The sequence below is a fragment of the Schistocerca serialis genome, chromosome 1 (genome assembly GCF_023864345.2).
Source record: "Schistocerca serialis cubense isolate TAMUIC-IGC-003099 chromosome 1, iqSchSeri2.2, whole genome shotgun sequence".
Classification (NCBI taxonomy): domain Eukaryota; kingdom Metazoa; phylum Arthropoda; class Insecta; order Orthoptera; family Acrididae; genus Schistocerca; species Schistocerca serialis.
The window spans coordinates 777,477,056-777,504,026 of record NC_064638.1 but is presented as its reverse complement, the minus strand read 5'-3'; the positions used below and the strand labels follow the sequence as shown (position 1 = coordinate 777,504,026).

General features: G+C 39.4%; 1 protein-coding gene across 8 annotated transcripts in view; it reads left to right on the top strand.

Moving 5' to 3' along the window:
* Window positions 1–26,971, top strand: part of LOC126483035 (diacylglycerol kinase theta) — a 733,775-nt gene that overhangs the window by 586,960 nt on the left and 119,844 nt on the right. For all 8 annotated transcript variants that reach the window (XM_050106590.1, XM_050106584.1, XM_050106589.1 and 5 more), the window contains one exon: window positions 12,425–12,573. In XM_050106590.1, coding sequence (XP_049962547.1) covers window positions 12,425–12,573 — 149 coding nt within the window. The remainder of the gene's footprint in view (window positions 1–12,424; window positions 12,574–26,971) is intronic.

The following is a 26,971-nucleotide window of genomic DNA, read 5'->3' as shown; positions in this document are numbered from 1 at the left end:
CTCTCTCTTTCCATCTCTTCCTCCCTACTCTCTCTGACCCTTCACTTTCTCATTCCCCTCCATTTCTCAACCTCCACCATCCCATGTCCCTGACTGTATCTTCCTGCCCCTTCCATGTTCCCATATCCCGCTTTCCCCGTTCTGTCCATCTCCTCGTCCCCCCTCTTTCTTCCTCCTCCCCTTCTCTGTGTTTGTCTACTCCTCCCCTTTTACATGTATAGCTCCTGATGAACAGGTTGATAAAGCAGGCTGATACTACTCTCACATCAGACTTGTTGTGCAGGGCAGCCTATATGTCAGGTCATTAATTTCCGATCACGTTCAGCAATGTTAAATTTGCAGTTTACTAAAGCTGGAGACAATCATTGGTGGCAATTAGTAAGAATTGTGGTATGACCAAAATTGATACCCAGATTTTCAGTACCCCGTCTTGTCATCCCCCCCCCCCTCCCTCCTGATCTCCCCACCTCTCCCCTGCCCACCACCTAACCTGCAGCACTTCACTGTCTGCCATTCCCACCATACTATCCCTCCCCTACCCACTCCAGCCTCTCCTTCCAGTTGCCTGAGACTACAGTCGTGTGTGCGAGTTGCATTTGTGTGTGTGTGTGTTTTTGTGTGTGTGTCATCAATTGTTGACGGAGGCCTTAATGGTCGAAAGCTTTAATTGTGAGAGTCTTTTTGTTGTGCCTATCTGCGATTCAGAATCTCCACTGTATGGTGAGTGACAATTTTCCTTTCTATAATACTGCAAGATTATACAAGGGTTTGTCATTCAGCGAATTGATATTTTGCGAGAAGATTGTGTTATGCCTTGTGTAAGAAGAAGACATGTCTACCAGCACATGTCCTAATTTGACAGGTGCTAATAACCTTGGCATTGAGCACGTAAATCACAACCGCCCCCCCCCCCCCCCCCCACACACACACACTAATTTGGCAGTGGCAGGATTGTGGCCTAGCGAGACTGCAGTTTATTGTTCCATAATATTGCTGTTGGGATCCCATGACCGTTATGTGAATATGGTTGGCTCTGAGCACTATGGGACTTAACATCTATAGTCATCAGTCCCCTAGAACTTAGAACTACTTAAACCTAACTAACCTAAGTACATCACACAACACCCAGTCATCACGAGGCAGAGAAAATCCTTGACCCCGCCGGGAATCGAACCCGGGAACCCGGGCGCGGGAAGCGAGAATGCTACCGCACGACCACGAGCTGCGGACTGTGAATATGGAATTGATGGGTTCAGGAGGGTCATACTCAACAGAATGCAGGATCTCAATGGCCTCACATTCTTAGCCCTAGAGAGAACAGATATATTGTTTGCTCAGCCATGTGGGATCATACAGCCACATCACATTCCATAAGTCAGGATATGAACTAGTCTGCAGCATGAAAAGGATCCATATGGAGAGTGTTATGATGTCTTGGGTACCATAGATTGTCAGCACGGTGATTATTGTTACGGCTTTTCTTGGCACAGCAGCAGGGTGACATCTCAGACACGGGAGTGGCACCATGTCATCTATTTCATCTATTCAGCCAGTCCCAGCTTTGCATACATTATCAAGATGGACATATCCATGTGTAGATTTTCCAAGGATAGTTAATGCTGCCAAATTGCATTCATCGCCATCATAGGGATCATAGGGATACTAATGGGGTACATAACATGTCCATATGTGGTTCGCAAAGCTGGTAATTTACACATCGGTCATTATATTTTTCTCGTGTGCTAAGGCAAGTGACTTTACATATCTTCTATGTGTGCATCTTATTCTCTTTAACTAGATTACGTAAAAGTGCACATTGCGCATGCCATCCTGATCTGCCTCAACAAAAAAGCTGTTAAGCTGTTGTGTTGTCCTGCACTTTCTCACCCACTGAAAATATCTGGCCATCAATTGCTGTGAGGCACCGCAACTTGCCAGTTAGATGGAGTGATGAACTCTAGCATAGAGCCAAAGAAGTGTGGAGTGGAGTCATCCAAGCTCAAGATCAGTTTGGCCTGATACCCAGCTGAGTCAGAGCCATTATTGCTGCCAGAGATGGCAGCTCTGTACTAAATTTTTGCACCCTCTACAGTAAAAACCTACAAAATTTAGTCTTGTACTCTTCCTACTATACTGTATGCATACAGCAAATAAAATTTTGTTATTTGCTATATTTTCTATTGTTGCAGTTGCAGTGACCAGCAGTGTACTGTTTTAACCTTTCTTGTTGTGCTCCAGATTATGCTAATGGCATGTCATTACATTAACAGATAAGATATATCTTCTTTGTTAAAGTATGGCTAACTGCTGCCCATTTACATACTGGACTTTTCTATAAATCTTCATCTGATAACAATATTTCGATAATAATTATTTTCAAACCACATAACTACTGTCTAGTGAAAAATTCATCTTTGGAGCGGAAGGAGTACTCAAGCAGAAATTGTTTCAGTTTGTTTTTAGACTTTCATTATGTAAGTGTAAAGAATTTTTGATTAAATTTCTTCATTTGTGTGACCATTTTTATTACATACTGGTGTCACTTCAGTTTATTATTCATCTGGAAGCCCAAAAATTAACACCTGAAGCCTTATCCTGTATGTGATCTTTGATACCTGCTTGGAAGTCATTTTTATTTGTTTTGGATTGCATAATATGAGTCTTTATAACATCACAAATAGTGTGCCTACTAATGTCTCAGGTGATAGATTGAAAGAATGCATGAGGGGAGAAAAAAATGATTTACATAGTTAAGGGAGTAGAAAATGTAATTGTGATGGGGGACAGGAGTTCAAAAACAAGAAAAGGAGAAGAAGTAAAACTAGTAGGGGAATATAGCCAGGGCAAAAAAAGACAGAGGAAAATTCTACACAGAGCACAGTTTGATCACTGCTTAATATTTGGTTTAAGAAGCATAAACAAAGGTTGTATACATGGAAGAGACCTGACTACACAGAAGGTTTCATAGTAAGACAGAAATTTCAAAACCAGATTTTAAACTGCAAAAATATTTCCAGGGGCAGGTGTGAACTCAAACCATAAATTATTGGTTATTCACTGCAGATTAAAATGTAAGAAACTGCACTGAAGTAGGAAATGAAGGAGATGGGACCTGTATAAGTAGAAATAACCAGAGGTTGTCAAGAATTTCAAAGGGAACATTAGGCAATGATCGACTGAAACTGGGGAAAGGGTAGCTTTGAGAGAAGAAAAAGTGAATGGAGCAGAGGTAAAAAGACAAGGGCCAGTAGAAATCTCAGGTTAGTTCACTTTAATTGACAAAAAGGTAAAACATAAAAATGCTGCAACTGAAACAGAAATGAGATTGACAGAATGTGCAAACTGCACAGCTGGAATGGCTGGAGGAGAAATGCAGTGCTATAGGAACATTCATGACTATGGGAAAGATAGATGCCACCTAAAGGAAAATTAAAGAGATGTTTGAAGAAAAGAGAATGTCTTATACATGTAATAAGAGCTCAGATGGCAAGCCAAGTACTAAGCAAATGAGGGAAGGTTTACACGTGGAAGCAATATATAAAAGGGCTATACAAGCAAAATAAACTTGTTCACAATTTCATAGAAAGTGATGAGGAAGTAGATGAAGGCGAGATGGAGGATGCAATACTGTGAGAAGGGTTTCATAGGGCACTGAAAGACCAAAGATGAAACAAGGCCCTGTAGCAGATGACATTCCTCCATAACATCTGAGATCCCTCCACCTAGTATGCACAATACATGAGACAGGCACACAATAATTCCCTCCCCTCCGCCCTCCCTCCCTGCCCCCCCCCCCCCCCCCCTCACCACTTCAAAGAGGAATGTATTACTCCATTTTTGTGACATGATGAAGTCTTTAATCTCCTTAGGGGTTGTGTTTAGAAACTAATGTCTGTTGGTGGTGCTTGCAGTGCCTGTACAAGTAAATCTGATGCATCAGTATTTAGTTGTTTATTACAGGGTGCAGTGTTTGCTGCCACTGTGAGGAAGTAATCATTGAATTTGGTGACCAATGATTTGAAAGTATCACAATTTCTGCCAGACCTAATTTCAGGGGCTCTGTTCAATCTTAATCACAACTTTTATTTGATTCTTATTTAATAATGTTCCAAATAGTTTTTCCCTTGTTCCGGAGTGTTTTCGTTTTTGAGCACATCACATGAGTTTTGCTTTTTACTGATAGACTGGGGGATATTACGATATTGCAGTTTCAGAGTTTAAGTTTCAACTATTGCTTGTACATTGAGCTCTCTCTTCCAGGCAAGGAACTTTAATCCCAAGAGTTACCCACCACTTTTCCTCATGTCTGTTCAATTTCGTGTTTGTTTGATTTTGGGTCAAAATGCTGTAGGTACATGTTTAAGAAAGAGTTATTTTTTCCACCAACACTGTCTGGTTTATAAATTTCTCCCCAGCGTTCTTCAGATAAGTTCTCTCTAAAAAATGTGACCTTGTCATTGTCTAAGATTCTGCAATACAATACTTTCCTTCTATATTATGTACCTTATTGGCCAGTAAATTTTATTGTTAACATTTGACCATCATGCTCAGATAAAACATTAATTATTGGTTTTACAGTTAAATCAATGCAGGTTGTTGAGTCTAAAAACAAATTGTTGCACTGTGTCCTTAATTAATTGATGGAAGGAGAAAATATAAAAAAGGAGCAAATGAAGCAGGCGAGAGGGAATAATGAGGTGGACAGGAAGTGCAAAATGGCTAAGCAAGAATGGTTAGAGGACAAATGTAAGGATTTAGACACATGTATCACTTGGGGGAATGATAGATACCATATATAGGGAAATTAAAGAGCTGTTTGGAGAAAAGAGAAGCAGTGGTATGAATATCAAGAGCTCAGGTGGAAAACCAGTCCTATCCAAAGAAGGGAAAGCTGAAAGGTGGATGGAGTACATAGAGGGTCTATAGAGAGGAGTTGAACATGCAGACAATATTATATAAATGGAAGAGGGTGTAGATGAAGATGAAATGGGAGACATGATACTGCGAGAAGAATTTGACAGAGCACTGAAAGATCAAAGTCGAAACAAGGCCCCAGGAGTAGACAACGATCTGCTTCCATCTGGTGTGCAAGATATATGAGACCTGTAGGTGAAATACCCTCAGACTTCAAGAAGAATATAATGATTCCAGTTCCAAAGAACACTGGTGCTGACAGGTGTGAATATTACTGAACTATCAGTTTAATAAATCATGGTAGCAAAATACTTACACAAAATCTTTACAGAAGAGTGGAAAAACTGGTAGAAGCCAACATCAGGGAAAATCATTTTTGGATTCTAGAGAAATGTAGGAAAACGAGAGGCAATACTGAGCCTACAACTTATCTCAGAAGACAGGTTACGGAAAGGCAAACCTACGTTCCTAGCATTTGTAGACTTAGAAAAGCTTTTGACAGTGTTGACTGGAATACTCTCTTTGAAATTCTGAAGGTTGCAGTGGTAAATTACAGAGAGCAAAAGGCTATTTACAACTTGTTCAGAAACCAGATGGCAGTTATAAGGGTTGAGGGGCACAAAAAGGAAGCAATAGTTGAGAAGGGAGTGAGACAGAGTTGTAGCCTATCCTGATGTTATTCAATTTGTACACTGAGCAAGCAGTAAAGGAAACCAAAGAAAAAGTTAGGCAAGGAATTCAAGTTCAGGGAGAAGAAATAAAAAATTTGAGGTTTGCTGATGACATTGTAATTCTGTCAGAGACAGCAAAATACTTGAAAGAGCAGGTGAACAGAATGGATAATGTCTTGAAAGGTTTAAGATGAACATCAATAAAAGCCAAACAAGGATAATGGAATATTGTTGTTGTTGTGGTCTTCAGTCCTGAGACTGGTTTGATGCAGCTCTCCATGCTACTCTATCCTGTGCAAGCCTCTTCATCTCCCAGTACCTACTGCAACCTACATCCTTCTGAATCTGCTTAGTGTATTCATCCCTTGGTCTCCCTCTACGATTTTTACCCTCCACACTGCCCTCCAATACTAAATTGGTGATCCCTTGATGCCTCAGAACATGTCCTACCAACCGATCCCTTCTTCTGGTCAAGTTGTGCCACAAACTTCTCTTCTCCCCAATCCTATTCAATACCCCCTCATTAGTTATGTGGTCTACCCATCTAATCTTCAGCATTCTTCTGTAGCACCACATTTCGAAAGCTTCTATTCTCTTCTTGTCCAAACTATTTATCGTCCATGTTTCGCTTCCATACATGGCTACACTCCATACAAATACTTTCAGAAATGACTTCCTGACTTTAAATCTATACTCGATGTTAACAAATTTCTCTTCTTCAGAAACGCTTTCCTTGCCATTGCCAGTCTACATTTTATATCCTCTCTACTTCGACCATCATCAGTTATTTTGCTCCCCAAATAGCAAAACTCCTTTACTACTTTAAGTGTCTCATTTCCTAATCTAATTCCCTCAGCATCACCCGACTTAATTCGACTACATTCCATTATCCTCGTTTTGCTTTTGTTGATGTTCATCTTATATTCTCCTTTCAAGACACTGTCCATTCCATTCAACTGCTCTTCCAAGTCCTCTCCCATCTCTGACAGAATGACAATGTCATCGGCAAACCTCAAAGTTTTTACTTCTTCTCCATGGATTTTAATACCTACTCCGAATTTTTCTTTTGTTTCCTTTACTGCTTGCTCAATATACAGATTGAATAATGTCGGGGAGAGACTACAACCCTGTCTTATTCCCTTCCCAACAACTGCTTCCATTTCATGTCCCTCGACTCTTATAACTGCCATCTGGTTTCTGTACAAATTGTAAATAGCCTGCCGCTCCCTGTATTTTGCCCCTGCCACCTTTAGAGTTTGAAAGAGAGTATTCCAGTCAACATTGTCAAAAGCTTTCTCTAAGTCTACAAATGCTAGAAACGTAGGTTTGCCTTTCCTTAATCTTTCTTCTAAGATAAGTCGTAAGGTCAGTATTGCCTCGCGTGTTCCAGTGTTTCTACAGAACCCAAACTGATCTTCCCCGAGGTCGGCTTTTACTAGTTTTTCCATTCGTCTGTAAAGAATTCGTGTTAGTATTTTGCAGCTGTGGTTTATTAAACTAATTGTTCGGTAATTTTCACATCTGTCAACACCTGCTTTCTTTGGGATTGGAATTATTATATTCTTCTTGAAGTCTGAGGGTATTTCGCCTGTTTCATACATCTTGCTCACCAGATGGTAGAGTTTTGTCAGGACTGGCTCTCCCAAGGCCGTCAGTAGTTCCAATGGAATGTTGTCTACTCCCGGGGCCTTGTTTCGACTCATGTCTTTCAGAGCTCTGTCAAACTCTTCACGCAGTATCTTATCTCCCATTTCGTCCTCATCTACATACTCTTCCATTTCCATAATATTGTCCTCAAGTACATCACCCTTGTATAGACCCTCTATATACTCCTTCCACCTTTCTGCTTTCCCTTCTTTGCTTAGAACTGGGTTTCCATCTGAGCTCTTGATATTCATACAAGTCGGTCTCTTATCTCCAAAGGTGTCTTTAATTTTCTTGTAGGCAGTATCTATCTTACCCGTAGTGAGATAAGTCTCTACCTCCTTACATTTGTCCGCTAGCCATCCCTGCTTAGCCATTTTCACTTTCTGTCGATCTGATTTTTGAGACGTTTGTATTCCTTTTTGCCTGCTTCATTTACTGCATTTTTATATTTTCTCCTTTCATCAATTAAATTCAATATTTCTTCTGTTACCCAAGGATTTCTACTAGTCCTCGTCTTTTTACCTACTTGATACTCTGCTGCCTTCACTATTTCATCCCTCAAAGCTACCCATTCTTCTTCTACTGTATTTCTTTCCCCCATTCCTGTCAATTGTTCCCTTATGCTCTCCCTGAAATTCTGTACAACCTCTGGTTCTTTCAGTTTATCCAGGTCCCATCTCCTTAAATTCCCACCTTTTTGCAGTTTCTTCAGTTTTAATCTACAGGTCATAACCAATAGATTGTGGTCAGAGTCCACATCTGCCCCTGGAAATGTCTTACAATTTAAAACCTGGTTCCTAAATCTCTGTCTTACCATTATATAATCTATCTGATACCTTTTAGTATCTCCAGGGTTCTTCCATGTATACAACCTTCTTTCATGGTTCTTAAACCAAGTGTTAGCTATGATTATGTTGTGCTCTGTGCAAAATTCTACCAGGCGGCTTCCTCTTTCATTTCTTAGCCCCAATCCATATTCACCTACTACATTTCCTTCTCTCCCTTTTCCTACACTTGAATTCCAGTCACCCATGACTATTAAATTTTCGTCTCCCTTCACTATCTGAATAATTTCTTTTATTTCATCATACATTTCTTCAATTTCTTCGTCATCTGCAGAGCTAGTTGGCATATAAACTTGTACTACTGTAGTAGGTGTGGGCTTCGTATCTATCTTGGCCACAATAATGCGTTCACTATGCTGTTTGTAGTAGCTACCCGCATTCCTATTTTCCTATTCATTATTAAACCTACTCCTGCATTACCCCTATTTGATTTTGTGTTTATAACCCTGTAGTCACCTGACCAGAAGTCTTGTTCCTCCTGCCACCTAACTTCACTGATTCCCACTATATCTAACTTTAACCTATCCATTTCCCTTTTTAAATTTTCTAACCTACCTGTCCGATTAAGGGATCTGACATTCCACGCTCCGATCCGTAGAACGCCAGTTTTCTTTCTCCTGATAACGACATACTCTTGAATAGTCCCTGCCCGGAGATCCGAATGGGGGACTATTTTATCTCCGGAATATTTTACCCAAGAGGACGCCATCATCATTTAATCGTACAGTAAAGCTGCATGCCCTCGGGAAAAATTATGGCTGTAGTTTCCCCTTGCTTTCAGCCGTTCGCAGTACCAGCACAGCGAGGCCGTTTTGGTTATTGTTACAAGGCCAGATCAGTCAATCATCCAGACTGTTGCCCTTGCAACTACTGAAAAGGCTGCTGCCCCTCTTCAGAAACCACACGTTTGTCTGGCCTCTCAACAGATACCCCTCCGTTGTGGTTGCACCTACGGTACGGCTATCTGTATCGCTGAGGCACGCAAGCCTCCCCACCAACGGCAAGGTCCATGGCTCATGGGGGGGAGGAATGGAATGTAGTCAAATCAAAATGAATGTAGTCAAATCAAATCAAGTGAAGCTGCAGGAATTAGATTAGGAAGTGAGAAACTGAAAGTAGTTGATGGGTTTTGCTATTTGGGCAGTAAAATAATGAATGATGGCTGAAGTAGAGAGAATATAAAATGTAGACTGGCAGTGGCAAGAAAATCATTTCTGTAGAAGAGAAATGTGTTAACATTGAATATAGATTTAAGTGTTAGGAAGTCTTTTCTGAAAATATTTGTATGAGATGTAGCCATGAATGGAAGTGAAACATGGATGATAAACAATTTAGATAAGAAGAGGATAGAAGCTTTTGAAATGTGGTGATACAGAAGACTGCTGAAGATTGGATGGATAGATCATGTAACTAATAAGGAGATACTGGATAGAACTGGGGGGAGGGGTAAAGAATTTATGGCACAACTTGACTAGAAGAAGGGATCAGTTGATATGACACATTCTGAGACATCAAGGGATCACCAGTTTAGTATTGGAGAAAATTGTGGAGGGTAAAAATCATAAAGGGGGACCAAGACATGAATATGGTAAGCAGATTCAGAAGATCTAAGTTGCAGTAGTTATTCAGAGATGAAGAAGCTTGCACTGGATAGAGTATCATCAAACCAGTCTCTGGACTGAAGACCACAGCAACAACAACATATCCTTAAATCCTTATAGTAAGGTACTTTCTGTTGGTAACCTGTATACTGTTAGTACTACGAGCTCGCGTGTTTCCTCATCTACTTTTGTGGCACAACATTCAAACATATATAGCTTTACCCCCATGCTTCTTATTGGTTCTGCGTAATATGATATTAGCTTGTATCCATCATGATGAATCTGTTGAGTTTCAGTGACTTCCACATGATGTTCTAATATGCATAAGATCACTGACATTTCATTTATACTTTCGTTTTCCTGAATAGTTATGAGAAGTTTCTACTTTTTGTTTTTTGCGCTTCTAATGTTGTGATGGAGGAGGCTAAATGCTTCTTCTTTAATGTCAATGGCTTTCTTCAGGTTGCAGTATTTTGTTGTAATAGAGCTGTTTTCGCTGTGAGTATATTTATTCTTACGCTCTGTCTTTGAAATGAATTTGTCCTAAAAATTCTAGTGAACACATTGGAAATCACTGAGATAGTAAGTATACTGACTGCTTTGATCAGATTGGATGCTCCTGACCAAATGCATTCAAATGTAAACCACGCCACGTATGTGCTACTGAGTGACAGACAGTGCATAAATCAAATCTGTGTGTGAGCATTTCTCTCCTGCGAGTGATTTTCCGAGCTCTGTATTAATACATTCCATAAAACTTTGAGTCAGGGCTTGTCATACCGTTCAGATAGCAGCACGATCTTCACACTAATATGAGAAGCATTTGCAGTAGTGCATCTATATAATTAAAGTTACAGTCCAAACTGCTACTTGCACTCCCTAGTATTATGACATGGTACTTCCCAAGTTCCGCCCACAAAGAGTCTGAAACACAGGTGACATCACTGAAGTCTGCACTTAGCTTAAAAACACTAGCTATGTAGTAATCAGTTCCCAAAGAGTTCTGAATGACTTCTGACATTTGACTCCTGTGGCTAAACCCAGCAATAAGACATTGGTCTTCTTAAAACTTTTCTTATTACACTTAGCTTGCACCTTATTCCCTGTACTATCAGATTGGCGTGGAACTTCTCAGAGACAGCTATACTGAGGCAATCAGACTTGCAATGTCTCCTTCATTTTTTCACAGATTTGAAAGATTTGGTTGTAATACTTTCTTCTGGTCTAGACCTAAAGTTACTACTGCAAACTACAGAATGCAAAGCTAATAATTAAGGATGGACCAACAGAGACTAATTATTCTTGTGCCACTGCCAAAGCAGCTCAAAGTTTCAAGGATTGCTCATTTTCTTGTATTGTGTAGGTACTGAATAAGTATTTCACTGAGCTACATCATTTTACTCTCAACTAACCTTCTCTTTGAACATCAGGTCTAAAAAAAAGTTTTGTGTACTGACTTTTTAGTATATATAGTGATCTCAGCTTTGCTTGGCTAAGAAATTGATTTCTCGGGTAGTTTATTCTGTTAAATTTTGAAAATAAACTTTTTGAGATGGGAAAATACAAATTTTGATGTGGCTGGGTTGAAAAGACAGATAATTTGAAAAGTAAAGTCTCTGTGTGGGGGAAAAGATTTAGTGAAAGTGAACTATTTTTCAGAGTGTGTTGCTGTATTAATTTTGAGACAAATGTTTTTCAGGCCATTTTTTACCACTCACATTCAACAAAATGTAAGTGTAATTTCAAAATTAAATGTGGATTGCATCAGTTGCATTTAGATCACATCAGTTGCATTTAGAACTTTGAGATCAGAGTTTCAAGTTTAGTATATGTGCCAACAGTACAGATGTTAAGTACCAATGTTAGTTCCACCACAGCTAAATTCATTTGGACAACAAAATCAGTGATTTCCAGTTGCTCTGTGAATTTTTCAAATTATATCTGTAATGTTTTTAAGAAGATGTTTCCTGATACTCTTCCTGAACATTTTTCACTTTTGTTAAGAAAATTAGATACCTAATGATGATGGACTGGCACCATATGTCAGGGAAAATATGTGAGCAGAAGCATTTTCATCACATTACATGATGAGTTTCATTGACACCATTACATTTCAGGTGGAGAGTTTTCCATAAATAAATGCTTTATGTTGGAATCAGATGGACCTAACAGAAGTAAAACAGTTTTTTATGCAATTAAATATTTATGTGTAGGAGACCTGAGGCAGACAGCTTATTAACATCAAAACTTGCGATATTTGTATAATGAATAATGCCTGTTTAAAGGCTTTGGAGCGTTTAGTTTGAGAAGAATCTGAATTTCTGGTCAGTACTTACAATTACTTTGAGTGATGGCCTGTTCACTTGGAAGAATTTGAAGCAAGTCTAAGTTTAACATACTAGATTACAAGTTTTTGAGGCATACAACCACAAGGTGGCTTTCTTTAGGACCTTAGGAATTACATTAGAGGCTTTACACGCATAGCAAAACTTTAATAGGAACACAGTTAGATTTTTTCCTCATTTTTGATTTACTGTTGTTTGGATCTTAGGATCATCAGCAAGCCATTCCTTAATTGTAACCTGTTAAGGGCTATCTTTCAGAATGTATATAACTGCACAGTCTGTATACAGTTTTAAAATTTAGAGATTTTCATTGTAGAGACCACATTTTATGGAATGAAAAAGTTATTTAAACTCCATGAAAAAAACATGTTTTTATAATTTCATTAATATTTAAATTGCAGGTTATATGTGTTCCGTCATATCAAGGACTACAAAATTCTTGTTTGTGGTGGTGATGGGACAATCGGCTGGGTACTACAGTGTTTGGACAATGTTGGCCAGGATAGTGAGTGCTCATCCCCTGCATGTGCTATTGTGCCACTGGGTACAGGTGAGTTTTTTGTTGGTGAACAAATAATTGACTAATAAATCTTGAAAAGTAAATATCTACTATTTGTCATTCTTTCTGTTTCTGCCAGTGTCTGATTTTGCACACTGTTATTGCATTTCATTGATGAAACTAAAGGTAAATAAAGCTGTTGGCTTTGATGGCATACATCTGGAGATTCTTAAAACCATTAGACTTAAAACAAAATTGTGTTCCAGTGAGATTCAGACGACTGAAAAATTACCAGAGTTTTTCAAACTGGGTAATGTAATTGCCATCCTGAAACCAGGTGGAGAAAAAACAGTTACTTCTCGCTACCGACCGATATTGCCATTCCTCATGAACTAAAAGCTGTAAGAAAGGCTTGTACTAAATCACAGTCAAGAGGCCATTGAAAGAGGTGGCTTTAGGAAACATCAAAGCTGCTGTGGCCAGGTCTTAACAGTGACAACTCTAATAGAAGCTGGATTTCAATAAGGTCTCAAGTAAGCTTCAGATTTTGTGCAGCTTATGACACTGTGCAGAGGGAGGAATTGATCTCAAAGTTTTGAAGTTTATTGAAATCTTCTCGTGTCAAAAGCTAGCGTTTTTAGTGAACAATATGCTCTCTGATAGGCGCTTTAAGGTGTTCCTGAATGGATAATCTAGCAGATAGAAGACTCTAATTGATCCATTCTATCAAAATTCTGTATGTAAATGACCTACCATTAGTCTTCCAGAGTAAAAATATTATATGCTATAAAAATTTGTTGACAAATGATCTAATGAATTTGGGTGATTACTTTCATAAATGAAGACTTTATACTAACCCAAATAAAACTGAGTTTACTGCATGTGACTTTTGATGGAACCGCTGTACCCCTTAACTACAATCCAATAATCAAGGAATTACTTTGCCCCTGATATTCTAACCACAGTCCACCAAGCTTTGTGAGAAACTTGATATGCTAAGAGTGGTGGAAGCAGGTGGGTTGTGTATGTAATACTCTACATTCTGCTGCACTCACTCTTGTCTATTCTGCATATGAATATTGCCCTGCTGTATGGGAAAACAGCACCCACACAACACAGATACATTTGCAGCTTAATAAAGCCATGAGAGTTTACACTGATAACATTAGATCTACTCCAATTAAGTGATTACCTGTTCTTCAGTAATACTTTTCCGCAAGACCTAAGGAGGAAAGCAGATAAGGTAAACTTGGTCAAGGTCACGTCTCATAAGAAATCTCCCTTGTATGGTGACCTGCAAGATCAACCAACAACTTATCTTAAAACATGCAAACCACCCCAGATTAATTCAAAAATTACCAGTTCTTTCGATGTGACATCCGAGTGGTGACAATGATGGAATGAAAATGCACCCAATAATGTTCACCTGGTACAAAATCCAACAAGGAAGGTTGAGGCACTCCAACTACCACACCTAACCTGGGTAAAGCTGGACTACATTAAGATGGGCCAAGGGAGATGTGATTACACTGTAAAGAAATGTGCTTTCCATCCATCTCCTGACTGTGGTGCAGAAGTGCAAACAATAGATCACATTATTAAGGAGTGCCCACTTTGAGCATTTTCTGTGGACTAGTTATCAAATTTGGACATTTCCATTTACAGTAGATACTTATGTGTACTTGTAAAACCATACAAAATGTATGCGCTCGCGCACACGCGCGCGCGCGCGCGCGCGCACGCGCACACACACACACACACACACACACACACACACACACACACACACACACTGAAGAACCAAAGAAACTGGTACACCTGCCTAATATTGTGTAGAACCCTCTGAGCACGGTGAAATGCTGCAACACGGCGTGGTATGGACTCGACTAATGTCTGAAGTAGTGCTGGAGGGAATTGACACCATGAATCCTGCAGGACTGTCCATAAATCCATACGAGTACAAGGGGGCAGAGATATCTTCTAAACAGCACGTTGCAAGGCATCCCAGATATGCTCAATAATATTCATGCGTAGGAGTTTGGTGGCCGGTGGAAGTGTTTAAATTCAGAAGAGTGTTCCAGAGCCACTCTGTAACAATTTTGGACATGTGGGGTGTCCCATTGTCCTGCTGGAATTGCCCAAATCCATCAGAATGCACAACGGACATGATTGGATGCAGGTGATGAGACAGGATGCTTACATACGTGTCACCTGTCAGAGTCATATGTATACGTATCGGGGGTCCCATGTCACCCCAACTGCACATGCCCCACACCATTACAGAGCTTCCATCAACTTGAACAGTCCCCTGCTCACATGAAGAGTACATGGATTCAAGAGATTGCCTCCATATCTGTACACGTCTATCCACTTGATACAACTTGAAATGAGGCTTGTCTGACCAGGCAACATGTTCCCAGTCATCAACAGTCCAATGTTGGTGTTGATGGGCTCAGGCATGGCATAAAGCTTTGTGTTGTGCAGCCATCAAGGGTACATGAGTGGGTCTTCTGCTCTGAAAGCCTTTTATGTTTCATTGAATGATTCACACGCTGACAATTGTTGGTGACTCAGCATTAAAATCTGCAGCAATTTGTAGTTAGGTTGCACTTCTGTCATGTTGAACAGTTCTCTTCAGTTGAGTTGGTCCTGATCTTGCAGGATCTTTTTCTGGCTGCAGCGATGTTGGAGATTTGATGTTTTACCAGATTCCTGATATTCATGGTATACTCGTGAAATGGTCATACAGGAAAATCAACACTTCATCGCTACCTTGGAAATGCCTGTCCCATCGCTTGTGTGCCGACTATAACACCGACAAGTTCAAACTCACTTTAATCTTGAGAACCCACCATTGTAGCAGCAGTAACCGATATAAGGACTGCGCCAGACACTTGTTGTCTTATATAGGTGTTGCCGACCACAGCGCCGTGTTCTGCCTGTTTACACATCTCTGTATTTGAATACGCATGCCTATACCAGTTTCGTTGGCACTTTGGTGTACATTGATAAAACTGAATTTTTGATTTCTTTTCCCCTTTTTATTTTATTTTATTTGTTTCTTATTCCTTAAATGTATTTATTACATTTAAGTTAAGAGGGCTTGCTGCAAGTCCTGTTGTTTTTTAATTTAGCTGTTGTATTAAGGCTTTTTCGTATGTTGTGCAGTAGCAGTGTATGAATTTCCTGTTGTAACATATTTTGATCTTTACAGTATTTTTGGTTTATGAACAGTTTGTTATTACATCCAGCATTGTCATCAAATATCATGTCTCCATGCTCGTTGTCAAATATGTGGGATTTAGGAAGCCTGCTCGCTAGACAATGAGTATTATTACAAAAAAAGTAAATGACAATACTTAACTTTGACAATTACACAGAAATGTCAAAAGCAAAGGGCATCATACAAAATAAGCAATCTCCTCAGTATAAGAGTTCCCAAGTCTGTGTCACACAGAGCATACAAGTGAAGTAACAAGCGTTGACGCTTCTATCCAAGTCACTAGTCTTGAAGGCACTATTCAACTGGGCGTCGCCATTCAGTCGCGGTGCTGAAGTCCTCTTCATTTGACTTGACACCATAATATTTGTTATTTCTTAAGAAAACTTTTGGAAAAATTTTGATAATTTTTTTCTTTTGTCAGACTCTTTTGGCATTGTTTATCTATTGGAAACATCATTGTCTTTGATATTTTTGAGTAGCTGAAGTGGTAAGATGGCTGAGTGGATGGCCCATCAAAAACTGAACACAGATCAAGCATCTAAGAAGTTGTACTAAGCTGTGAAAAAAATCACAGTAGAAACAGTGAATGGTCGAAGGACAAGAAGTGCAATATAGAGCATCCTAAATCAGCAACTATGTTGTGGTTAAGTAGTGACGGTGCTCAAGCCATGCGGGCAAGCCGTGTTCAAATCTTTCTCGTACCCATCTTGTGGTGTTGCAGTTCTTTTGTTATGTCCGTGCTTGCTACAAAATGGGAAGAGAAATTCTGCCTTATGCGAGACACTGTTTTTCTGTTTTGTTTCACCCAGACAAGTTTCAGCACATTTAGTGCTATCTTCAGTGGATTATTTTTATTTTCTAACTGTGAAATTGTTGTTACACATTAACATTTAATGAAACTTTTGGTACATAATATTTATAATTGTGAATGAATAATTGTTGTAAAATATTATGCACTATGTGTTGTTTATAGCATTATGTCAAAGTTCTGTTTATCACTAATTGGCAAAAAGAATGGATGTATGCATTAGTTTACATACCTTATATGATACTACTGGACATTTATTTTGGTAGCTATTCTGCTACACAATCTACAACTTCTCATCTGCAAACAGCAAAACATAATTTACATTTTTCTGTTTACTATGCATTTACAAACAGAAAAGAGTACGTATCACGTTTTTCATGAGTAACTCATGGTTCTGATATTGTGATGCTTTCTCATATGTTGTTGCTGAAGTGAACAAGTCAGATTTCGTGACCTATGGTCGCTTGACACTGCACTTTCTCCAATTTTTGAAAACTTAGGCAGAGTTTTCACTGCCATTACATGTTGTTGTAGCTGTGTAATATTCATTTGCTTCATAGTGCGTTTGGCTGGGTGAGGGGCATGAGTTTCAATTTCAAGTGTATTTGGCAACTGTGGTGTTTGGTTCGTGTGAGTGTGTGTGTGTGTGTGTGTGTTCAGGACTGGGGCAGAGAGAGAGATAGGGAAGGAGGGAGAATGAATTCCCCCCCATGAGTAGTTTTGGTGGTGTGGGTGTTATTTGTATAGTTCTGCTATTGTGGCGAAGAGGGTTTTATTGCCCAGTGATATGTATTCATTGAGTACTCTCTTTCCTTGGGCTATAGTTTTTTGATGAGATAGTTTTATTCTATTGTTAATTTTTGGTATTAGCTGCTATTAGTTTTAAGTATGTGTAAATCAGTTTCAATGTTTGTTGGGTGGTGATTGTGTGCTATCAGGTGGTCTGCAAATGTTGAGTGTGAGCTATTGCTTTTCAGTGCTCTGAGGTGTTCTGTGTACCTGGTTCTGTAATTCCTGTATGTTTGGCCCACATATACAGATTGACAGCAGTTGCAAGTAAGTTGGTATGTACCGGACTGGCTGTATTTGTTAGTGTTGGTGGTATTTCTCCCAAGTCTGCTTTGTATTGTGTTGTTGGTTCTGTATGCTATGTTGAGTCCTTGTTTCTACAGTGTATTAGTTTGTATGTCATCATGTGCCATTTGTTGCTTACTGTCTGCTGATTTGTTGTGTGTTGTGTTGTGTTTGTTTGTGTGTATGTGTTTCATGGTTATGTGTTGTTTGTTTCGATATTTTGTGGTTTCTTTTCTCTACACTCTTTGCATCATATCCATTCTTCTGTGCAGTTTGTTTTATTGTGTTCAGTCCTTGTGTGTAATCATGTTTGTTCATGGGTATTTTTTCAGTCTGTGTAGTAAATATTTGAAGCTGGCTTCTTTGTGTGTTATGGGGTGATTGGATTGGTTATGAATAATGGTGCTGGTGTTGTTTCTTTTGTGTATGGTGAGATCTAAAAAATTAAGTTTTTCAACTGTTTGTGTTTCAATGGTGAACTGTATTTGTGGGTGGATGGAGTTTACGTTGTCATGACCTTCTTTTATGCGAGGCTGTGGTTCATCAATTAAGCAAATTATGCCTTACCGATATTATTATTTTATACTGTTTTGGTATTACTACTTTGTCAAAGATTTGTTTTTCTATCTGTTTGAGGAAAATGTCAGCTAGGAGGCCACTGATTGGGGATCCCATGGGTAGCCCATCTTGTTGGGAGTAAAATCTGTTGTTGAATGTGAAGTAGTTTTGCTCTGTGATGAGCCTGAGGATGGCTGATATTTCTTGTATGTTTGTTGTGAGTATGTTTCCCTGTAGTTGGAGGTTTTTTTGTATGATGTTCGTGGTTTCTTCATTTGGGATGTGTATGTGAATGGAAATTATGTCAAATGAAATCAGTATTGCTGTGTTTGGTATGTTTTCATTTCTTACTTTTTCTATTAAGTTACTTGAGTTCTCAAGACTTCTGTTTTCAGTGTATTTGTATACTGTCTGTAGCAGAGTGTGTGTGTGTTTGGCTAAGTCGTATGTTGGTGCTTTGGTAAAGTTTATCAATGGATGTATAGGTACTCTGGGTTTGTGAACTTTAGGCAATGATTTTTGGATGGGGGCCTTGGGATCTTTTGGTATATTTTTTTTTTTTTAAATCTGTGTTTCTGTGAAAATTGTTTCTATGTTTACAGGGTTTTCTGTAACTTACTTTGGAATCGGTTTGTTAGATCACTTCTTAACTCTGTGATTTTGTGACATTTTCCTCAATCACATAAAAAAACAAATCTTTCCAAAATGTTAATACCAAAACAGTTGTTCTTGTTGCGGCCTTCAGTCCTGAAACTGGTGTGATGCAACTCTCCATGCTACTCTATCCTGTGCAAGCTTCTTCAGCTCCCAGTACTTACTGCAACCTACGTCCTTCTGAATCTGCTTAGTGTATTCATCTCTTGGTCTCCCTCTACGATTTTTACCATCCACGCTGTCCTCCAATGCTAAATTTGTGATCCCCTGATGCCTCAGAACATGTCTTACCAACCGGTCCCCTCTTCTTGTCAAGTTGTGCCACAAACTCCTCTTCTCCCCAATTCTATTCAATACCTCCACATTAGTTATGTGATCTACCCATCTAATCTTCAGCATTCTTCTGTAGCACCACATTTCAAAGGCTTCTATTCTCTTCTTGTCCAAACTATTTATTGTCAATGTTTCACTTCCATACATGGCTACACTCTATACAAATACTTTCAGAAATGACTTCGTGACACTTAAATTTATACTCGATGTTAACAAATTTCTCTTCTTCAAAAACGCTTTCCTTGCCATTGCCAGTCTACATTTTATATCCTCTCTGCTTCGACCATCATCAGTTATTTTGCTCCCCAAATAGCAAAACTCCTTTACTACTTTAAGTGTCTCATTTCCTAATCTAATTCCCTCAGCATCACCCGAGTTAATTTGACTACATTCCATTATCCTCGTTTTGCTTTTGTTGATGTTCATCGTATATCCACCTTTCAAGACACTGTCCATTCCATTCAACTGCTCTTCCAAGTCCTTTGCTGTCTCTGACAGAATGACAAAGTCATCAGCAAACCTCAAAGTTTTTATTTCTTCTCCATGGATTTTAATACCTACACCGAATTTTTCTTTTGTTTCCTTTACTGCTTGCTCAATATAAAGATTGAATAACATTGGGGAGAGGCTACAACCCTGTCTCACTCCTTTCCCAACCACTGCTTCCCTTTCATGTCCATCGACTCTTATAACTGCCATCTGGTTTCTGTACAAATTGTAAATAGCTTTTCACTCCCTGTATTTTACCCCTGCCCCCTTAGGATTTGAAAGAGAGTATTCCAGTCAACATTGTCAGAAGCTTTCTCTAAGTCTACACATGCTAGAAACGTAGGTTTGCCTTTCCTTAATCTTTCTTCTAAGATGAGTCATAAGGTCAGTATTGCCTCACGTGTCCCAACATTTCTACGGAATCCAAACTGATCTTCCCTGAGGTCGGCTTCTACCAGTTTTTCCATTCGTCTGTAAAGAATTCGCGTTAGTATTTTGCAGCTGTCACTTATTAAACTGATAGTTCAGTAATTTTCACATCTGTCAACACCTGCTTTCTTTGGGATTGGAATTATTATATTCTTCTTGAAGTCTGAGGGTGTTCACCTGTCTCATGCATCTTGCTCACCAGATAGTAGAGTTTTGTCAGGACTGGCTCTCCCAAGGCCGTCAGTAGTTCTAATGGAATGTTGTCTACTCCCGGGGCCTTGTTTCGACTCAGGTCTTTCAGTGCTCTGTCAATCTCTTCACGCAGTATCATATCTCCCATTTCATCTTCATCTACATCCTCTTCCATTTCGATAATATTGTCCTCAAGTACATCGCCCGTGTATAGACCCTCTATATACTCCTTCCACCTTTCTGCTTTCCCTTCTTTGCTTAGAACTGGGTTTCCATCTGAGCTCTTGATATTCATACAAGTGGTTCTCTTTTCTCCAAAGGTCTCTTTAATTTTCCTGTAGGCAATATCTATCTTGCCCCTAGTGAGATAAGCCTCTACATCCTTACATTTAGCCTCTACATCCTTACATTTGTCCTCTAGCCATCCCTGCTTAGCCATTTTGCACTTCCTGTCAATCTCATTTTTGAGACATTTGTATTCCTTTTTGCCTGCTTCATTTACTGCATTTTTATATTTTCTCCTTTCATCAATTAAATTCAATATTTCTTCTGTTACCCAAGGATTTCTACTAGCCCTCATCTTTTTACCTGCTTGAGCTTCTGCTGCCGTCACTACTTCATCCCTCAAAGCTACCCATTCTTCTTCTACTGTATTTCTTTCTACCATTCCTGTCAATTCCTCCCTTATGCTCTCCCTGAAACTCTGTACAACCTCTGGTTTAGTCAGTTTATCCAGGTCCCATCACCTTAAATTCCCACGTTTTCGCAGTTTCTTCAGTTTTAATCTACAGTTCATAACCAACAGATTGTAGTCAGAGTCCACACCTGCCCCTGGAAATGTGTTACAATTTAAAACCTGGTTCCTAAATCTCTGTCTTACCATTATATAATCTATCTGATACCTTCTAGTATCTCCAGGTTTCTTCCATGTTTACAACCTTCTTTCATGACTTGAACCAAGTGTTAGCTATGATTAAGTTATGCTCTGTGCAAAATTCTACCTGGCGGCTTCCTCTTTCATTTCTTTCCTCCAATCCATATTCACCTACTATGTTTCCTTCTCTTCCTTTTCCTGGTATCGAATTCCATCACCCATGACTATTAAATTTTCGTCTCCCTTCACTACCTGAATAATTTCTTTTATCTCATCATACATTTCATCAAATTCTTCATCATCTGCAGAGCTAGTTAGCATACAAACTTGTACTACTGTAGTAGGCGTGGGCTTCGTGTCTATCTTGGCCACAGTAATGCATTCACTATACTGTTTGTAGTAGCTTACCCGCACTCCTATTTTTTTTATTCATTATTAAACCTACTCCTGCATTACCCCTATTCGAGTTTGTATTTATAATCCTGTATTCACCTGACCAAAAGTCTTGTTCCTCCCGCCACCAAACTTCACTAATTCCCACTATATCTAACTTTAACTTATCCATACCCCTTTTTAAATTTTCTAACCTACCTGCCCAATTAAGAGATCTGACATTCCACGCTCCGATCTGTAGAACGCCAGTTTTCTTTCTCCTGATAATGACATCCTCCTGAGTGGTCCCCACCTGGAGATCCGAATGGGGGACTATTTTACCTCCAGAATATTTTACCCAAGAGGACGCCATCATCAATTAACCATACAGTAAAACAGTACAAAATAATATATTGGTACAGATATGTAGATGACATTATTTGCTTAATTGATGAACCACAGCCTCGCATTAAAGAAGATCATGACAATGTATTCTCCATCCACCCACAAATACAGTTCACCATTGAAACACAAACAGATGAAAAACTTAACATCTTAGATCTCACCATACACAAAAGAAACAACAAACATGAATTCACAATCAACAGAAAACTCACAATCACCAGCACCATTATTCATAACTAATCCAGTTACCCCATTACTCATAAAGAAGCCAGCTTCAGATATTTACTTCACAGACTGAAGAAAATACCCATGAACAAACATGATTACACACAAGAACTGAACACAATAAAACAAATTGCACAGGAGAATGGATATGATGCCAAGAGAGTAGACGAAATAAACCACAAAATACAAAAACAAACAACAATCACCATGAAACACACACAAAACAAACACAACATAACACACAACAAATCAGCAGACAGTAAGCAACAAATGGCACATGATGACATACAAACAACAAAGTCACACACAGGGTGGGTAATATACTAAAGAAACAAGGACTCAGCATAGCATACAGAACCAACAACACAATACAAAGCAGACTTGGAAGAAATACCACCAACACTGACAAATACAGCCAGCCCGGTATATACCAACTTACTTACAACTGCTGTCAATCTGTATATGTGGCCAAACATACAGGAGTTTCAGAACCAGGTACACAGAACACCTCAGAGCACTGAAAAGCAATAGCTCACACTCAACATTTGCTGACCACCTGATAGCACACAATCACCACCCAACAAACATTGAAACTGACTTACACATACTTTTCTTTTTTTAAGATGTCTGCTTTTGCAAAGATTACTATTTCATATACATACTGTACAAACAAGGTAGAGGCAGTATTTTCCAACTTTTAAAAAGAGGTCTACACTGTCACCACTCATGAGCTTGTGTTCTGAGTGCAAATTCTAATGATATATGTAATTGTATATCTAAAAACAAAGAAGATTTGACTTACCAAACGAAAGCACTGGCAGGTTGATAGACACACAAACAAACACAAACATACACACAAAAAAGGTAAGTCTTTCCGCTCCCAGGATTGGAATGACTCCTTACCCTCTCCCTCAAAACCCACATCCTTTCGTCTTTCCCTCTCCTTCCCTCTTTCCTGATGAAGCAGCCGTTGGTTGCGAAAGCTAGAATTTTATGTGTATGTTTGTGTTTGTTTGTGTGTCTATCAACCTGCCAGTGCTTTCGTTTGGTAAGTCACATCTTCTTTATTTTTAGATATATTTTTCCCACGTGGAATGTTTTCCTCAATTATATAGATATATGTAATTGTATTTAGTTAGATCCCCCTGAATGCATGCCTAAAAATTTTGCATTACTCTCATTTGAAACATTAAAAAAAATTGTCCTGAATCTCAGCATTGAACTCTTCATCACTGGTGTTGCAGTTTCCCAAAGAATTTCCTTAGTCTGTGACGTAATTAGAACATAAATCTCATGTGCAAAGAGCACTATGGTTCTGTTGTTTATTGTATTGGTCAAATCATTTACATGCGGTGGAAATAGGACTGGTCCCAGATCAGACCTTTGTGGGTCTCCATAATTCATTTTTAAAATATAATTTATATATTTTCTGTAATAATTAGATATTAACTGAATTTAATTGTCTTTGAATTTTATTTTGGTAATATTTTAGATTAGATTAGATTAATTATTCATTCCATAAACCCACAAAACAGGCGGTCCTCCTTGGTGTGGAACATGTGATAATTGGGGTACAATTGGAACTACGGTTCAGAATAGCCTGTAATTCCATAATTACTTAACTTACACAGGAGACTGTCATGATCGAGAAACATACCAGATACACATATATCATCCATTGCTGTTAGTGCTTCATTTATAAAGGCGGGAATTGCTGACAAGGTTGACTTTCCATCTCAGAACTCATGTGTTGGGTCATTTATCAGCATTTCTTTATTTAAGAAAGCTGCAGAACTACTAAGGAACATTCTTTTCCTGAATTTTGCTACTGCCTGACAAAAATGAAATTGGCCTATAATTAACAGTTCAACATTTGGCACTCTTCTTATACAGAGGTGTTATTTCTGCAGTTTTTAGTCTGTTTTTGAAATACACCACCATCAAATGATGAATTTACTATGTCTACTAGTGTTCTACAATAGCTGCTGAGCTGGAAATGGTTCCAATTGATAGGTAGTGTTAGAGACTTACACCATACAGGGTATCCATGTTGGACAGGTGCACAGGATGATCAATATTTACAGCTTTTGAGCCAAAGGGACAATGAACAATGGGTTGAGTGCTCCAGAACTGAGCTCAGCATTTGAAGAGGCTGCAGGATATCATGTATAACATCAATCTGTCACAAAATGATTACATGATTCAAATGTCCATTCCTGATGGACCAGTGTGAGCAGCACTTCATACACCACAGCATGATGGTCTCCATCACAGATAGGCAAAAAATGCGGAAATGACTTCCCAGGATTGGCATCGGATGTTGTTTACAGATGAAACTTGGAACTGTTTGTACTCTGATAATCACAGAGAAGGTGTTTACAGACATCCTAGTTATAGTGAATGCCTCCAACACTGTGTCCCACAAGTGAAATAAGGTCATGGTGGAGTTATGTTCTGGGTTGGCATTACATGGGGCCACAGCACACCTCTCATGGTTGTTGAGGGCACTCTCACTGCTCTTTTATACAGGGACGAGATTATGCAGCCAACAATGAGCCCATATCAGCAACATTTTGATGACAATTTCATCTTGATGGATGATAACTCACATGCTCATTGTGCTGTTCTCATGAACATGTTCCTTCAGCATGCTGGATCACAGAGTGAAGAGGCCAACCGGTTCCCCAGACATGCACCCAATCAAAGGTGGTACGGGGTTGATTGAAATGTGCTGTTTATGGATGATGACAGTGACCAAGTACTCTCTGCAACTCATGCTGAATCAACATTGAAAAACTGGACAATTTGGACCATGGTTGGCTTGATGATTTCATGAATGGTATGCCACAAGGGATTAAAGCCTGCATCTGAGAAATGGGATGTTCCACTATCTATTGAAATTGCAGAAGAGTACTGTAGGGGGGGAGGGCACAAAATGATTTTCTTTTATTTGGTGATCTGTAAACATTGTAAACAAATATACACACATAAAAAAAATTTTGCTTCACCCCAGTTCCCAGAAATCCTGAAGATAGACGTTGACTGTGGATATTGTATCACAGACACATTCCCTTTGACGGTTCAGAGATGTCACTAAACCCTCCCAATGATGTAAACAACCACGCATGAGCAGCACCTATTAGACAGAGGGGTCCAGTAGCTGATCAGTTCCAGTCATTGCACCTGGAAGGAGGTGCACAGCTTGTGTTGTCTGTAGTTCAACCAAGCCTAGACGGTCAATACCGGAGTTCGATCAAGTCCACATTGTTACTGTGTGCTAGGAAGGGATCTCAACAAGGGAAGTGTCCAGGCATCTTGGAGTGAACCAAAGCGATGTTGTTCGAACATGGAGGAGATACAGAGAGACAGGAACTGTCGATGACATGCCTCACTCAGACCACCCAAGGGCTACTACTGTAGTGGATGACCATTACCTACGGATTGTGGCTCGGAGGAACTCTGACAGCAATGCCACCATGTTGAATAATGCATTTCGTGCAGCCACAGGATGTCACGTTATGACTCAAACAGTGCGCAATAGGCTGTATGATGCGCAACTTCACTCCGGACATCCATGGTGAGTCCATCTGCACAACCATGACACCGTGCAGCATGGTACAGATGGGCCCAACAACATGCCAAATGGACTGCTAAGGATTGGCATCATGTTCTCTTCACCAATGAGTGTTGCATATGCCTTCAACCGGACAATCGTCGGAGACGTGTTTGGAGGCAACCCGTCAGGCTGAACGCCTTAGACACACTGTCCAGTGAGTGCAGCAGGGTGAAGGATCCATGCTGTTTTGGTTGCATTATGTGTGGCCAATGTACACTGCTTGTGGTCATGGAAGGCACCATAATGGCTGTACGATATGTGAATGCCATCTCCTGACCAATAGTGCAACCACATCAGCAGCATATTGGCGAGGCATTCGTCTTCATGGATGACAATTCACACCCCCATCATGCCCATCTTGTGAATGTCTTCCTTCAGGATAATGACATCACTCGACTAGAGAGGCCAGCATGTTCTCCAGACATGAACCCTATCAAACATGCCTGGAATAGATTGAAAAGGGCTGTTTATGGTCAACGTGACCCACCAACCACTCTAAGGTATCTATGCTGAATCACCATTGAGGAGTGGGACAATCTGGACCAACAGTACCTTGATGAATTTGTGGATTGTATGCCACAACAAATACAGGCATGCATCAATGCAAGAGGACTTACTGGGTATTTGAGGTACCGGTGTGTACAGCAATCTAGACCATCACCTCTGAAGGTGTTGCTATGTGGTGGTACAACATGCAATGTGTGGTTTTCATGAGTAATAAAAAGGGTGGAAATGATGTTTATGTTGATCTCTATTCCAATTTTCTGTACAGGTTCCAGAACTCTCGGAACCAAGGTGATGCAAAACTTTTTTTGACGTGTGTGTATATGTATGCCTCAGAGCCAGTTTTTGTTTTACGTGCTATGAATTTCAAAAGAAAGGGGCAATGAAAATCTTTTGCTGATGTGCTTATGAAACCAAGCTATTTCCTTTAACTGCTTTATCATATTGTTTGCATTGGATTCCCATAGAATTCTGTACATCCCTTCTCTTTCTGTAGTAATGATAGCTGAATTTTATGTTTGAAACCGTAGCTCTTGCATGAGCGGATATTCCTAATTCTACAACACTACATTCAAGAGATGTCCTTGTACATTACTAATTAATTATAAATACATGCATTCAGGTTGGTTGGCTTTTCATTGAGACAGTAATGGTACAATGACTTCAGTGTGTTACCATGTAAATCATATTTTT